Raw genomic sequence first — 14798 nt, forward strand, 5'->3', positions numbered from 1 at the left:
CAGGTTCTTCACATGCAATCCTCACTAGGACTGTACTTTATCTCATTTACCATCTGTTTGCCCGTACCTTGTTTTTCTTGGGAGGTGGTGTCGACTGTGAGCTGCTGACAATTTCCTGGGTTGGGGTGTCCGCTCGGGTTGACTCTACCTGCTGTGGAGAATTGCAGCTAATAACGCCCATATCCAGAGGGATATCTGCCTCACTGGGGAGAGAACAACAGATGGATGTAGAGCGGGATGGATAGAATTAGGGTTGAGAAGTAAAGAGGTACAACAACATCAACAAAAACCTTCCTAATAATTTAGTCCAGAGCAACATTATTACTAAATGTAATACAACTACAACTAACATTGCGTACGAGTCTTCATAGATACAACACAGCCTTACAGTACCTGTCAGCGATGATTATGTGCTTTGTATTTTGAGAGCTCCCTGATGTCATTTCCTCCCTCTTCCTCTTCTGGCTCCTCGTAGTTCTGGGACTGGGCGGCGGCGACGTACCGTTGCTCTGCGTGTCATGCTTTTCTACTATGACAGCTGGTGACAGGGGCAAAGACACCCCATTGGCCGCTCCCAGGGAGTCGTCTGCAGAGTCCTTCGTGACTTCGCTAGTGCTTACGTGCACATGATTGGATGAGTCCACAGGCTCCTCTAATCCTGCAAGGTTACCATTAGACAACGGCCTCTGGTTTTCAGTCTGCATTGGCTCTGATTGGCTGGGGCTGTGACTCGGGGAGGGGATGTCAGACAGCGGAGATATCTGGGACTTGCTTTCATCCGAAAGAGGACTGAGTCCACTTGTGACGGGCTCCTCGTCCTCATCTTTCACGCTTCCTTCTTCCCCTGCAGAAACGTTTCCCGACACCTCGGCTGTCTGATCGTCACACACTTGTTCCGCCTCGTTGTTGTCGTCTTCCTCGTTCTCATCGTCGTCTATAGAAAGACAAATATTAATGCGCTGATATCTTTACTCCCCAACCGATTTATGATACAGGTCCGGGTGGTCTGTACAAACTTTAACTCAATGCAGAATCTAATGTGTAAAACATGGCATCATATTATATTATATCTCCTGATACATCAGCACCTGATTGTGACTGACATTGCATCAGGATGTGATCAATGAGTCGCCTTCTGTGCTGATCCAGAACCATCCCATAATCAATTCAGTTAATAGATAACAGTCTAAAAAGAGTACTAGAATATAAATGAATTATTGACACGTTACTTCGATGAATGACTGTCAAAGAGCAGAATGATGTACGTGCAGAGTTTGACACAAGAAGACCGTTTTCACATTTTACTACAGGGGACAGTTTCAGGCAGATGTGGAAACCTGTAGCCTACAGCACGGACACTGAGAATCGACATTTCAGTGAAGTCGAAAATGTTTTTCTCCAGCAGTCAAACCTTTAAAATGAGCAACATTTGCATTCCCATAGATTCAGGTGTTTCTGTGGGGAGGAATGATTGCAGTATATATTTGAATAATGTAATGTTTTTTTGGAAAGGAGGTGGGGGTTATCAGACATTAATAATTTTTCAAGGCGGAGCATTTTATATGTCTTTATATATATCTGGAGGGGATCTTTAGTATTTTTTCTGACTTAAGCAGAGGTGCACTACAAAAACACTACAGGAACGCCTGGTGAGGAAAATATGAAAGAAAATATCTGCAGCACAGATTTTCTTTTTAGCATTAGGTGGGCAGAGCTATTTGCATGATGGGAATATGGAAATTATTTAAAGCCCTAGCCACACCTAAGTGGTGTTCAGGGACAAAGACACTAATGTGCTCTCCTAAAACAGAAACACAGGGTCAGGGTTGCACCGATCAAGTGAGAGAGATTTCCAAACTGCAACCTCATAACGGAAATATGCAACAGAGATGCTCGGGAGGTGCTCATCACTATTAGAGACGTTTTAAATAAGACATTCTCAATAACCTAATACCGTTTTAGAGTAAACTAAATATGTTTTGGAAATATCTAGCTGACATTGTGAAAAAACAACCATCAAGAAATGAATTAACATTTGAACGAATATCTCCGCTCTGACCTGGTCCATCCTGCTGAGTGCTGGCCTGGATCTCGTCCTCGATGTCAGGGTCTGATGATTCATCTTCTTCATCGTCATCCTCCTCCTCCACCTCTTCGTCTTCCTTGTCTGCCACTCCATTCACCTTTTCTTCCTCCTTCTCTGCCACTCCATTCACCTCTTCATTTGCTTCCCCATTTTCTGATTTTTGGACCTGACAATAAGATGAGTGAGGGTCAGGCAGGAACAGAGACGAAAGGTCAAATATACACTCAGTGGCCACTTTATTAGGCACACCTTTTACAATCAATCAATACAATTACAATTCAATACAACAGCACTCCCATAAATTCTACCTTCACAAGTTGGTGTTTGAAGGTCCGGTACAGCCCATTTCTATAGACTGACTATTACATGATTTTTATGATGTTGTTACTTTTTTTTTTACTGCTGTCTCTTCTTATATGTATGGTTTTATCATTTTATTCTTTTAAGGCACTTTGTGGCTGTTCAGTGAGTTATATGTTTAATACTGAGGTCATAGTTAAAGGTGGTATTGGACTGAACTTCATGATATTGAGAGGAATTTAAAATTTTTGTCCAACCCATTTAAATTAAGGAGCAGAATATTAGAAATGCTTCTCAATATAATGCAATGCAGCAAAAAACGTCACTAATTATAACCTCAATTTTACAACACTTAATTTAATTAAAACCTTTATGACAGTGTAAAAAACAGATCAGTTTAAGTGCCATAAAAGTAGACTTTCTGGCAGAACAGCTGTATGGCATTGAATAAGATTTTACAGGTGTACCTAATAAAGTGGCCACATACAGTGTAATGCTGAGTTTTATTATTATATACTGTACTTTAAACAATTTGCAGAGAGGGAATGCAGTTGATAGTTCAGGTAGGTGCATTCATGTGCCGATAGGAAGCTGAGACATTAGTTTCATTCAAAATGAAACCAAAACCAAAAGCAGAAGATGGTGATGATTTTCCTCCTTCCTCAGATGTTCTCGTACCTCTTTCCCTTTGCTGTCCTTCTCCTGTCGCTTGGTCCTCTCCTGCTCCTCTGTGTCCTCTTGTTTGACGGCGTACTTGGTGATGACCTCCTCCAGACGGGACAGAGACACTTCTCTGTTCGACCGCAGCTTCCGCTGCAGCGCGGGGTCTGACAGAGCCGGGTCTTTGGCTTTAGAGAGGAATGAAAAGTGTAAGCAGGTGTAGGAGCAGTGGGTGGAAAAGAACAGATAGATGGAGGAAAAAAGGACCAGGCAAGAACAGACGAGAGTCAGGTGAAGGCTGCAGACAGAAGAAATGTTTATCCCTGCTGAAACCTTACCAGGCATGTAGTGGTCGGTGAGGTGTGAACCAAAGTTGTACACCAGGTCCAGGTGACGCCTCTCCTGCATTTGGCTCCCCGTCTCTCTGAAAGCCTCCTGGGCGATCTGGTTCAGCTGTTTCCTGCTCAGGCACAGGTTGTGGCGCTCATTGGCACGCAGCACCTGGTGGAGGATGTCTTGGTAATCTGGAGGGTTCCTGTGCGCCTCAGGGCTGTTGATGAAACGCTCGATCTGACAGGAAGAAGAGCCGTAGGACTAAAGGATCAGGGGCACATCAAATTCACCCGCAGAAAAAACAGTAATACCGAATGAAACTTCTCCGCCAACCAAACACACAGTCAATATCTTAACACCAGACACATGGTTAAGTCTTTGTTTCCCCATTTAAACTTGCTTCTGTATGATGTTTGTGTTGCTTTGTTTTGTTTTTATGAGTTACTTGGTTCAAAAAGTTGATAAGTGAATGACAGCTTAACTGCTGCATCTCTAGATTGTACCAATTTCCACTATAAAGCTGGACAACTAGCAGACGTGGAGGTGAGTGTCTCGCAGTCATTCAAGATCTGCAGAGCTGGCCTTTCATCTCTCACAGTGTGGGATACTGTTTCATCTCTTTGTCAATGGGAGGGTTTGAATAAACCTTTTTGCTGAGATCTGTGAACTGCCCTTTTACTTCTCAATAGTTAAAGTGTTAACTTGCCAGACAAGACACCGGGGAGATCTCCACCCGTGGGAGATAACAGCGTGACTGGAGCCACTAAACGACTCTATTATCTGGCTACAAACCACAGGAAAAGGTCTGAATACAACAGACAAACGTTTCCTTTCCGTTTTCTCTTTCTCTGTCTCACACACACACTTTTTAACAACCTGATCTTTGCTTATGAGTTTATTATTACTACCTAATTTATTAATTTCTTGATCAACATTTAACTTTAAATAAATGTTTAAATTATTGCCAAGTTTTGTCCGTGAATTTTTATTTAAAGCAGAGACTAAGGATCAATGTATTGAGAAGTTACAACTCAGGTTATAAGACTATATTATAATATTACAAGATAATAAGAGATTCGTTTGATTGATTTATTTCCCCTCAAATGTAAGAGGGGGCCCAAACTTTAATGAGTGCAAAGGTTTCATTTTAAAAGAAGTTGATACTGCTACAAAGTTATGTAATTTTGTGTTTTCTTTTGTGCTCTAAATGTTTTAAAAATCTAAATAAAATAAAAAGATTTATAGTGTCATCAAATCCTGCTGATAGTAATAATTATGGCGTTCATGCAAGACTGAAGTCTGTAACTGCTCTCTCTAATGTTCTTACACTCAAAATTTGACACGGTAGATGGTCGGGACATTAAGTCCTAGTTGAGAGCAGGACCTTGAAAAAAAGTTTTACCCAGCTTTCCAGCACACTTATAAAACCAACAAAAAGCAGCTCACCCTCCTGTTGATCTCAGGATAACGAGTGCTTTTGTAGGGGATCTTCTGCTCAATGACTCGGCCCGTTAGTGTGCTGCAGTCCTTTAGTTCACACAGCTTTTCATAAATCTTCATCATCTGGAAAAAGAGGGCGGAAGGCAGAGATTTAACTAGCTGTCACACAGCCTGATGTAATGGCTCTTTTCACATTGTTGAGCACTTTATAACCAGAGAGGCTCCAAACTGCGTCAAATTCCAGGCTGACCTTGCGTTTCAGCTTGTGCTCCTGGATGTATAAAGATTCCTCAGACCCCAGGTCATCTAAACTCAGCTCAGCCTGCTGGAGGCGGTAGATCTCTTCGTTATACACCTTCAGCAGGTTCTCCAGGTACGCTATCTGAGAGAGATTGAGAACAGACATGAAGGTCAGGCGTGTTTTCCACAGACAAAATTTTGCGTATAGTTGTGTTTATTTTCTAAAGCGTGTGCGTGAGGCGACCACTTCACCTCACTCTAACAGGGACACTTGTGGCTCTGGACTAACTTGTTTTAATATGCTAGATAAAAGGTAATGCCCTGGCAGTGTTAAATATCTTTTGGTTTTATATTTGATTTGATCACATTAATGTTTAAGCTGAGATTTACAAGAAATTTATTTCTACTGTGTAGAGGGAATACTGCTGGTAAAAAGCACATTATTGTGCTTATTATTATTGTATATAGCAGTACATTTAAATCAAAAGTGCGCAATACACTACTTTAGAATTCATTATTTAATTTTGCGCATAACCATGCGATTAATTACAATTAATCACAGAAAATCATGCGATTAATCACAATTAAAAATTTTAATGTTACCCAACACTAAAACAAACATAACAAGCCCGTTTACTGCACAGTGAACAGAATAAAATGAGAGCATTCTTACAAACCATTACACATCAGAATGTGACCTTTCCTTTATTCCTACCCATTTATAACTTCAGTCAACAACGCAGGTTTATTGATGCATAGAAACCATTGTTTGCTCTTTTTTCTGCTTTTACACTTTTATTCTCTTTGTTTCCAAAGTGATCATATTTTCTAATCTACTTTTTGCAAAGTGACATACAAATTAAATTTTTAGTGACCATCACGTGCAGCTGAACTATTTAAAGGTTGTTATCAGCCAAAAAGAATACAAGTCACGCCTAGTGACTAGATTTCTACACTCACCTGCTTCCTGGAGGCCCTCTTTGCCTTTTTCTCAGTATCGTGTTCCTCTTTTTTAATTTCCTCCTGCAGCCCTGACGTAGAAGGTTCCTTATCCTCTGCTGCCACCCCTTTGTCCTCCTCATCAGCTTTATGTTTAGTTTTGTCTTTACTTTTAAGCGTAACAGAGGTAGACTGTAGAGACGTTGATGTTGAGGTACAAGGCCCAGACTCAACCTTGTTGAGGATCTGCCGCTTCTTGGCTGCATGCTGCCTGAGTACAGTGCACAGTTCATTGATGTAGACAAAGGTTTTGGTGCGGTTGGACTGAGCGCGAGTCAAACATCGTCCCAAGGTGTTCCTGAACTCCACCGATGACAAAAAGTCAGGAGAGGCTTTGGAGTGCTTGACTCGGAGGAAGGTTATGACCTCCGGGCAGTCCTCGGTGTGAGCTGAGCAGTACTCCACAAACTGGGAGGACAAAGAAAACAGGAAGAACAAATAACAAGAATATAATTATACTGTAGATCAAAAGCACATTGTGATTCATGTTTTTCCAGTTCAAATCCAGTTTGAATGTATTGTCAATATTATTACAACTCTGTGGTATTACAACTTCTGTCAATAGTTGCACATCTACCGTCGGTCAGTCAGGTGCTGGATACAAAGCAATTAAAAGTGAAAGGCTTAAGGACTTCTTGTCATTTAATACTACCAAAGTTATCAGGGTGAAAAATGAACACAGTTATCAGTCAAATGCTAATATACTTGGACTGGACGGGTCTGGACAAGTTTCATTACCGTTATTTAAGCAATAACCATTCATAATGTTGTTATATTATTTAATCTAAATGGTTTGTGGGTTAAAAATGACTTTGGATAAAACAATCAGTTTGAGCCCCTTTCTCACCTCAGAGAACAACTTTTCATTCTCTGCCTGCAGAACATGTGTGTCCTTCTTTGCTGAGGCAAAAGGTGACTCGATAATGTGGGTAGGGGCAGGCTGCAAGGCTTTTTTAGCTCGATGCCGAGAGGACGAGGTGGAGGCCGAGCAGGAGGGTTGAGGACTCTCCTCTTCATCGTCATCATCAAGTATTATGATCTTATCTGCCATCGAGGCAGGAGCCACCGCCATCCAAAATGTTGGTTATTTCTGCTTTCACAAAAAACAGGGAGAATGTTGATCAGGGCAAGACGTAAAAGAAGCAGTAAGACAATGAATACTTGAGATTAGTCAGTATGAAATTTGCAGTGTTCTGGTGGAACATGAGTGGTGTGGTGGGTGTAATAACAGTACCGATGACACAAGATCCAAGTGATAGACGGTGCATTTTGTTTGAAAATCCCCCAAAACATTTTGCCCCCAAAGGTCATTGCTCAACACTTGGTGATACGTGTTTGAGAAATTATCAGTGAAAAAGTGAAGTGTGATAGTGCTGAGTGTATACCAAAACAACAAACGTTAGTCATAAATGTTACACTTACAGTCATGCCAAATATTTGGGCACCCCTGCATGTCTGTCACTAATGCACAAAAAATAAATAAATACACAATTATAAATGCTTTGGTATTTTCATTTTCAGGTGAGACTACAACTGAGCTTTTTGGTAAAGGACATCATTCTTCTTGTTTTCATAAAACAAAATGAAGCCTTCAAGGAAAGGAACATGGCCACTACAGTCAAACACGGTAGAGGTTTATTGATGTTTTGGGATTGCTTTGCTGCTTCAGGGACGGGATGTCTTGACTGTGTGCATGGCATTATGAAATCTGAAGGCTACCAAAGAATTCTGGGGTGCAATGTAGGGCCCGGTTTCAGAAAGCTGGGTCTCCATCAGAGGTCATGGGTCTTACGCCAGGGGGTAAGCCACAGTTGGAAAAGTGAAGCTGACCAAAGCCTGCATGGAGGGCTCCATGTAGGCCCAAAAATGACGTCAAAACCCTGTGACATCCCGTCACTCATGAGAGATGTAACTGTATTGTTTACATTATAAACTCTGTGAATAAAAAACTAAACTAAACAGCCATATAGTGACGACGTGTTGGTTTTTATCAGGTGTAGTTGGGCTGACTAAACAGTAACGATCCGTGTCAGACAAACACTCTGAGCCATGAGACTTTTTGTTGGTGCAGCTATGCAGCTACCAGAATTACGGTGTTTCTGCTGTTGCTATACGTCATTAAACCACGGTTATACTGGGCGATCATGCGCAGCAGACGCTGGTGCCAACAGGAAGTAGCCCTGTAGTAGTATTTTATTGGTCCAAAACTGGCTTCACTGCTCTCCATTCAAATCTGCGGGTTGGCTTCATCCAGTAATATACTGCCTATGGTCTTACAGGAGGACAATGACCAAAAGCATAATTAAATGCATCCAAAAATGGTTTAAAGGAGACCTATTATGCTTTTCCACAATTTATGACTTATTATAATGTTGGATGTTCATGTTAAACGTGGCCAAAGCTTCTAAACATGAGGTTAAAGTATTTAAAAGAAATTCCTGTGAGCAAGAACCTCAGATTTCCTGCTGTTCTGAACGCACTGTTTTGAACAGCTTTTTCTACCAACGGCTCCGTTCTAACTAATATGGAGCCGGTGTTCCATATATGCTCATGTGCTCCCACACTAATGGCAGGCAACACTCAGTCATTAAAAAACATTTTTACTTTGAATCATGCAAAGCTGCTATACAGGCGTCAAAGAACTACAATACAGGACTGGAAAAGCAGTATAATAGGTCTCCTTTAAAGCAAAATCCTGGTGAGTTTTGAAGTAGCCAGCAATAAGTCCAGATCTAAATTCCATAGAGAACCGGTGGAGAGATCTCAAAACAGCAGTTGGGAGAAGGAACCCATCACATCTCAAAGACCTGGAGTTAAAAGCACAAAGTCCAGCCTAAAGGGAGTTTCTATCTCCCACGAAAAAACTCTGCTCTCAACTGCTTGAAAACAGCTCGTTTGTAGTCCAGCCCTTCCCTTTCATCCCTATGACGTCATAGGGATGAAATCTAAATGGCCTCACATAATGCTCGCCAAGCGGCTACTCCCTCACGCCCTCAAAAACACCAGTGGAAAAACACTGAGATGCAGCACACTCCTCCTCTCCCTTCCAAACACTAACTACCAGGCAGTAAATGGACATAAAGTTGTTACTGTGATGTAGAGACAGAGCTCAGTTAAAACTTTATGGATGAAAGATACTTTTGTTACAGATTAATAACTCACCACTCTGAAACTCTTGCTCCAGTCTATGTTGCCAAGCTGGTCTGCAACATGTACAGCTGAAAGAAAGCCTTGTTTACGGTCTTTTTGCTGGCCAGCCCTTCTATGCTTCTGATTGGCTACTTGTCCTTAACTAGGAACTGCGCATGTGCAACTCCCAAGAAACATTATTTACAGACAAGATGTATCACTCTGAAGCTGAAACAAAGCGTTCAATACAAGGTGAAAAGAGGCGCTGCAGCAATGTGCAGTATGACTAAAAATATGTTGTTTTTTGAAAATTAAACCATGTAAACCTGTTCTAGTACAACCCCTAAATAGGATTTTGAACCTGGATATGAGCATAATACCACCTCTTTAAGTTGAGGGTGCCAATAATTTTGTCCATTTTTTGGAGTTTTGTGTGAAATGTCTCAGATTTGGCTTTTTGTAAATCTCTGCTTTGTTTGTGTTATTCCAATGCAAACAAAAGAAATAAACATGAGAATACCAAAGCATTTGTAATTGCAACAATTTTCTGGGAGAAGTAGTGCATTGTGTGACAGACATGCAGGGGTGCCCGCCCATATTTTTGGCCATGACTGTATTTGATTCATTAATTGACAGAAAATTAATCTGCAGCAATTTTCACAGATGATTAATCATTTTCAAGCAAAAATGTCCAACTTTCTGTGATTTACACTTCTCAAGAGAAGTGTGGCTATTCTATTCTATCTTATGATTTTTCTTTTCGACTGTTAAACCAAACAAGCAATTTGAAGACATTAAGAATGGGCTCTGGCAACGTAATGGGGATTGTTTTACACTATGTATAGACCAAATGTTTGATCAGTTTGTCGAGAAAGTAGTTATCAGTTGTGAAAATAATTGTTAGTCCCATTACCTACACACAGTTACACCCCAACATTAACACGCAAAACACGGACAGATGCATGGATTTTCTTTCCATGATGCTCTAATATGTTGTCTCTGGTTTAAGAAATTAAACAGCAACGACGACTTGAACAGTTTTAGTCTCTTAAACAGAGAAGTGATCGAAGCTTTAAGACACACAGTCACGTTAACTTACAGATGGCAAAATTAATCGTTAAGAAAGAAAGGTTACACAGAGTGTGACATACAGACCTTTTGTTTATGAGTTGTTTGTGGTGACAGCAAAACAGGATCCACCATAACGTATCATAACAATTCTGTTCGAGTTAGCTAGCATTAGCTTTAGCTAGCTAGTTAGCAGTGTGAACCAACTAAGTGAGCGAAGTAAGAAAATAACGAACCGGCGGAAAAACCCGCATCCTGTTTCATCACATGCGCTGTAAGATAAACAAATTCGCGATGCTTTTTAAAACCCTTATTTTTAATCACACAGACTTTCTGTTTACCAAAACAATGCTCTTCAACTGCTATGCTATCCACCCGAGATCGAAAGTGTACCCGCTAAAGCCGTATCAGCATCAATGCCTCTGATTGGTTGACAGATGGTTCGCCGTCAGTAATGTCGTTAACCATTGGGTAACTTCTTTAGGCGAATTCTTAAAATAACATTCAACATTTAGGGATTCAGTGGAAACCAAAACTAAAACTTAGTGAATTATTGTTTTGTATATAAATTAGTCTGTCGATTCAGAACCTTCAAACGTATTTTTTAGTTTCGTGGTTTAAATACCACTCCAAAACTGTACGCTTACATGTCGAGTTTTATTTTGAAAAGCTTAGCGGAAGTTACACTTTCTCATTAATTTCAGCGAACGGAGTTTGTCCTTTTTTGACTTTTGATACGAACTAGATCCTTTTCGTCTTATGTGTAAAGCCAAAGCTATGTTGTTTGTAAATGCAATATTCTTCAAAAATAAATAAATAAATACAATTCGAGAACGGGTGCGTTGCGTTCAAGACTCCTCGTAATCGAAGGAAATTCTGATAAAGAGTTTACACATAGGTCTATATCATCCTTGCAATTAATTTCTTCACAAGTTTAGACATAATCTCTTCCCTTTATGTTCTTTTTGTAAATCAGAGATTGAGTCGTTTTTACTTTTTCATGTGACATATGGTCACAAATCTCTTTATAAATGTGGGAATCTCATCATGTCTTGGTCCCTTTATCTATAAAGTATGGTCTTATTTTTGAATGCGGAATCTATGAACTGTAAAAATTGTTTAAGTGATATGTCTTCTGGGGAAACATCATATTCATGAACCAAAATTCATGCAGTTTATTCTAAATAGACATTTATTACTTAGTGTTAATTAAAAGGCTGGCCGTTTTAATGGAAACAAGTAAAATATTGTTAACTCTGTAACCGTCTAGCTATCAGTTGGTAATCCTACATGTTGTAGGCTTTATTTCATGCATTAATGTAATGTTGTCCCATAATGGTAAAGAATGAAAAAAGAGAGTTATTGTTTAAGATTTGAATAGAATATTTTATAATTCACCAAGAAGGCCCAGCAGAGGATGTACCTCCTGCGGCAGCTGAAGAAGTTCAGTCTGCCAAAGACGATGATGGTGCACTTCTACACCGCCATTATTGAGTCCATCCTCACCTCCTCCATCACCATCTGGTACGCTGCTGCCACTGCCAGGGACAAGGGCCAGCTGCAGTGTATCGTTCGCTCTGCAGAGAAGGTGATTGGCTGCAATCTTCCATCACTTCAGGACCTGTACGCCTCCAGGACTCTGAGCCAGGCAGGAAAGATTGCAGCTGACCCCTCCCACCCCGGTCACAAACGGTTTCAGACTCTCCCCTTTGGCAGGAGGCTGCGGTCCATTAGGACCAAAACCTCTCGCCACAAAAACATCTTCTTCCCGTCTGCAGCTAGCCTCATCAACAAGGCCCGGGACCCCACTGATACTCCCCCCTTTGCAAATAATACAAATGTCTTTGCGAATGTAAATATTATTTCATTTCATATCATGCAAAAACTTGGCACATTGCACATATAGTTGGTAACTGTTTATCTTTGTTGTTGTATATTTTGTATATATTGTATATATATTTTGTATTTTGTATTTGTCAATTTATATATTTATGTACACAATATTCTCTTCTGCTGCACAACACAAACCCGGAATAATGTACATGTATAAATATCTGCAATGTTGTTCTTTCTCGGCAAATATCTGTATTCTTTTTCTCTATTATTTTTATTATTCTTATATAACTTGCATTGTCTATTCCATATTTATATATTTCTACATTTATTTATGTCAACTGTATGTTTGTCTACGTGTAGCACCTTATCACCAAAGTAAATTCCTTGTATGTTTAAAACATTACTTGTTGTGAGTCTGCAGCTCTACCCCCTGACCCCTTGTGTCCATGTTCTCTCCCCTCCCTGTGTCTCCTGTTAGTCTGTCTCTGTGTTGTCTGGGCGTGGCTTCTCACTCTGGGCCTGGCACTCCACCTGCACACCTGATCCACATTCCACTAATCAAGACTCTGCAGTATATCAACCCGGCCAACTAGCCTTGTAGTTGATATTCTGTTGTTTGTTTCTCTCAAGATCACTAACCTTGTCTCCCTGTGCTCAGGATCACTGCCATACCCTGCTCACTGCCTGCCTGCCTGCCTGGAAATCCTACCATTGCCTCACTCAGCCCACCGCCTACCTGGAAATCCTGCCACTGCCTCACTCAACTCACCGCCTGCCCGGAGGTTCACTTGCTGGTCTCCTTTCCCTGGTCTGCCCTCTGCTCTGCTCACACCCCGCTGTTCAATAAACTCTGAATTCCTGGATTGAAACCTGCCCTGAGTCTGCTCTTGAGTCCATTCCCCTAGTCTGCCATAACATTACTTGGCAATAAAGCTCCTTCTGATTCTGATTCTGATCCTAAAACTAGTAGTAAATATTAAATGGCTTTATCAGTTTAAAATACGTAATTTTAAATTGGAATTTATAAAAAATAAACTCTTTACAAAGGTTTGTTTGTCTGAACGTGATCCTCAGGCAACATTTTTCCATTATGGAACAGCCTATTAATCTGTAAAAGAGAGTACGCCTACTCATTTTTTCAACAAGTTTACATTAAAAATCTTTAAATCCAAGCCATGTTGGCGGGGCTTTGTTCATTTATATGAAAGCTGGGGTGCATCCCAAGACTCTTAATTGCACCCAGAGACTTTTGATGGAGTTTGTCTGCACACAGGTTCACTGTGCTAATAATACTAATCTCAGAGTTGTCACTGCCAGAACGGTATATTTTCTCTCTGTAGCTGCTACCTGTTTAACAAACTCCTGCACATGAATAAAAGCCTGCATTCTGTATTTTGCTCAGAGCCACAGGAATCATTTCTATTGGCACAATACGTTTATATTGTTTATTCATCTGCATCTGTATTTATTTATATTCTGATTGTATATTATTATTGAATAACCCAGAAAGTGATCATCGTGCATTTTGAACATATTTATGATTTATTATGCTAACCTAAATGTTTCTGGGAAATTGAAATAATGTAACTCATATCAAAGCAGACGCTCAGCAATTATTGTCACCAATGTTAACACATTTTAAATCAAGGCCAATTATTTGCACAGCTGCATCATCTGCCCATTGTGTGTCCACTGTATTTTATGACCTCTGTCAGATGAGCATAACAGCGTTCATGTCATATTTTTATGCTATTGTCACAAGATAATATAATGTCACAAGAATGCATATGTATACATAGGCTACATCCACAAATCTCAGCAGGTAGACAATCAGTTTTGCTGAACAACACACCCACCTCTTATGTTTGTTTTTAGACACTTGAGGGTCAAACACAGTTACCAGCTCATATTTTGGGCTGTTTGGACTCGACATTGGGCATTTCATACAGTGCACAGCATAAACAAGTACACCCTAAAACAAATTCTTCTAAATCTCATATTTTGTACGGCCTCGTTCATTTTTAAGAAGCACCAGGTCTTCTAGACATTGAATGAACAAGTTCACAACATACAGCAACATCTATCTTTCTCCACTCTTGAAGAATTAATCTTTTCAGATCCTGGATGCTGGAGGAGAGTGATGTTCAGCTTGTCATTTCAGAACCCCCCAAGTGTTCCCTTGGGTTGAGGGCACGTTCACCTTTTGCTTCCTCATAAATGAACCAGTGGGCTTAGTTGTGTGTTTTGGGTCATTACCTTGTTGTTCTCTTCTCTACTTCTCTATTTCACAGCACATTTGTTAATTCATGATGCCATCTATGCAATGCAACTCCCAAACCACCTGCAGCACATGTTGTGTAAAAAATTCAAGACTTAGCCGGATGAGAAAGCTTGAACTTTTGCCAACATTTTCATTTTCAGCATAAACAGACACCAATTAGAGTACAAAAGTTTCAGAGAGGGTCAGAGATCGATGCCAAATATACTCCCATTCTGTTGCCAGAAGAGAGACCTGAGTTGACATGACGGCATGTAACAACTGATTTTCAACTTCTTTTGGACCTCCTTTTTATAACTGTGTTTCTAAGCATGATGCCATCTTTTGGCTCTCTTTCCTGACCGCACCTGGTTCTGTGGAAATTCCCAGATTGATAGAAGTGGCTGTAATGGATTCACCATGCGGCTGGTCAGCAGAGCAGAGATATCT

At 40.4% G+C, this 14798-nt stretch overlaps 1 protein-coding gene across 2 annotated transcripts in view; it reads right to left on the minus strand.

Moving 5' to 3' along the window:
• Positions 1-11017, minus strand: part of daxx (death-domain associated protein) — a 15055-nt gene extending 4038 nt beyond the window's left edge. The window contains exons 1-10 of one of the 2 annotated variants that reach the window (XM_046057802.1): positions 10343-11017; positions 6906-7148; positions 6020-6466; positions 5070-5201; positions 4826-4942; positions 3385-3616; positions 3065-3234; positions 2060-2252; positions 394-934; positions 68-203 (exon numbers count right to left, since the gene is read on the minus strand). In XM_046057802.1, the coding sequence (XP_045913758.1) occupies positions 68-203; positions 394-934; positions 2060-2252; positions 3065-3234; positions 3385-3616; positions 4826-4942; positions 5070-5201; positions 6020-6466; positions 6906-7130 (2193 nt within the window). In that variant the 5' untranslated portion in view covers positions 7131-7148; positions 10343-11017. Of the gene's footprint in view, positions 1-67; positions 204-393; positions 935-2059; positions 2253-3064; positions 3235-3384; positions 3617-4825; positions 4943-5069; positions 5202-6019; positions 6467-6905; positions 7149-9220; positions 9421-10342 lie in introns of those variants that run through there. The other variant, XM_046057803.1, reaches the window with a different exon arrangement.
• Positions 11018-14798: the final 3781 nt, after the last annotated feature.

Source organism: Micropterus dolomieu, linkage group LG09, assembly GCF_021292245.1.
Source record: "Micropterus dolomieu isolate WLL.071019.BEF.003 ecotype Adirondacks linkage group LG09, ASM2129224v1, whole genome shotgun sequence".
In the NCBI taxonomy this organism is placed as follows: Eukaryota; Metazoa; Chordata; class Actinopteri; order Centrarchiformes; family Centrarchidae; genus Micropterus; species Micropterus dolomieu.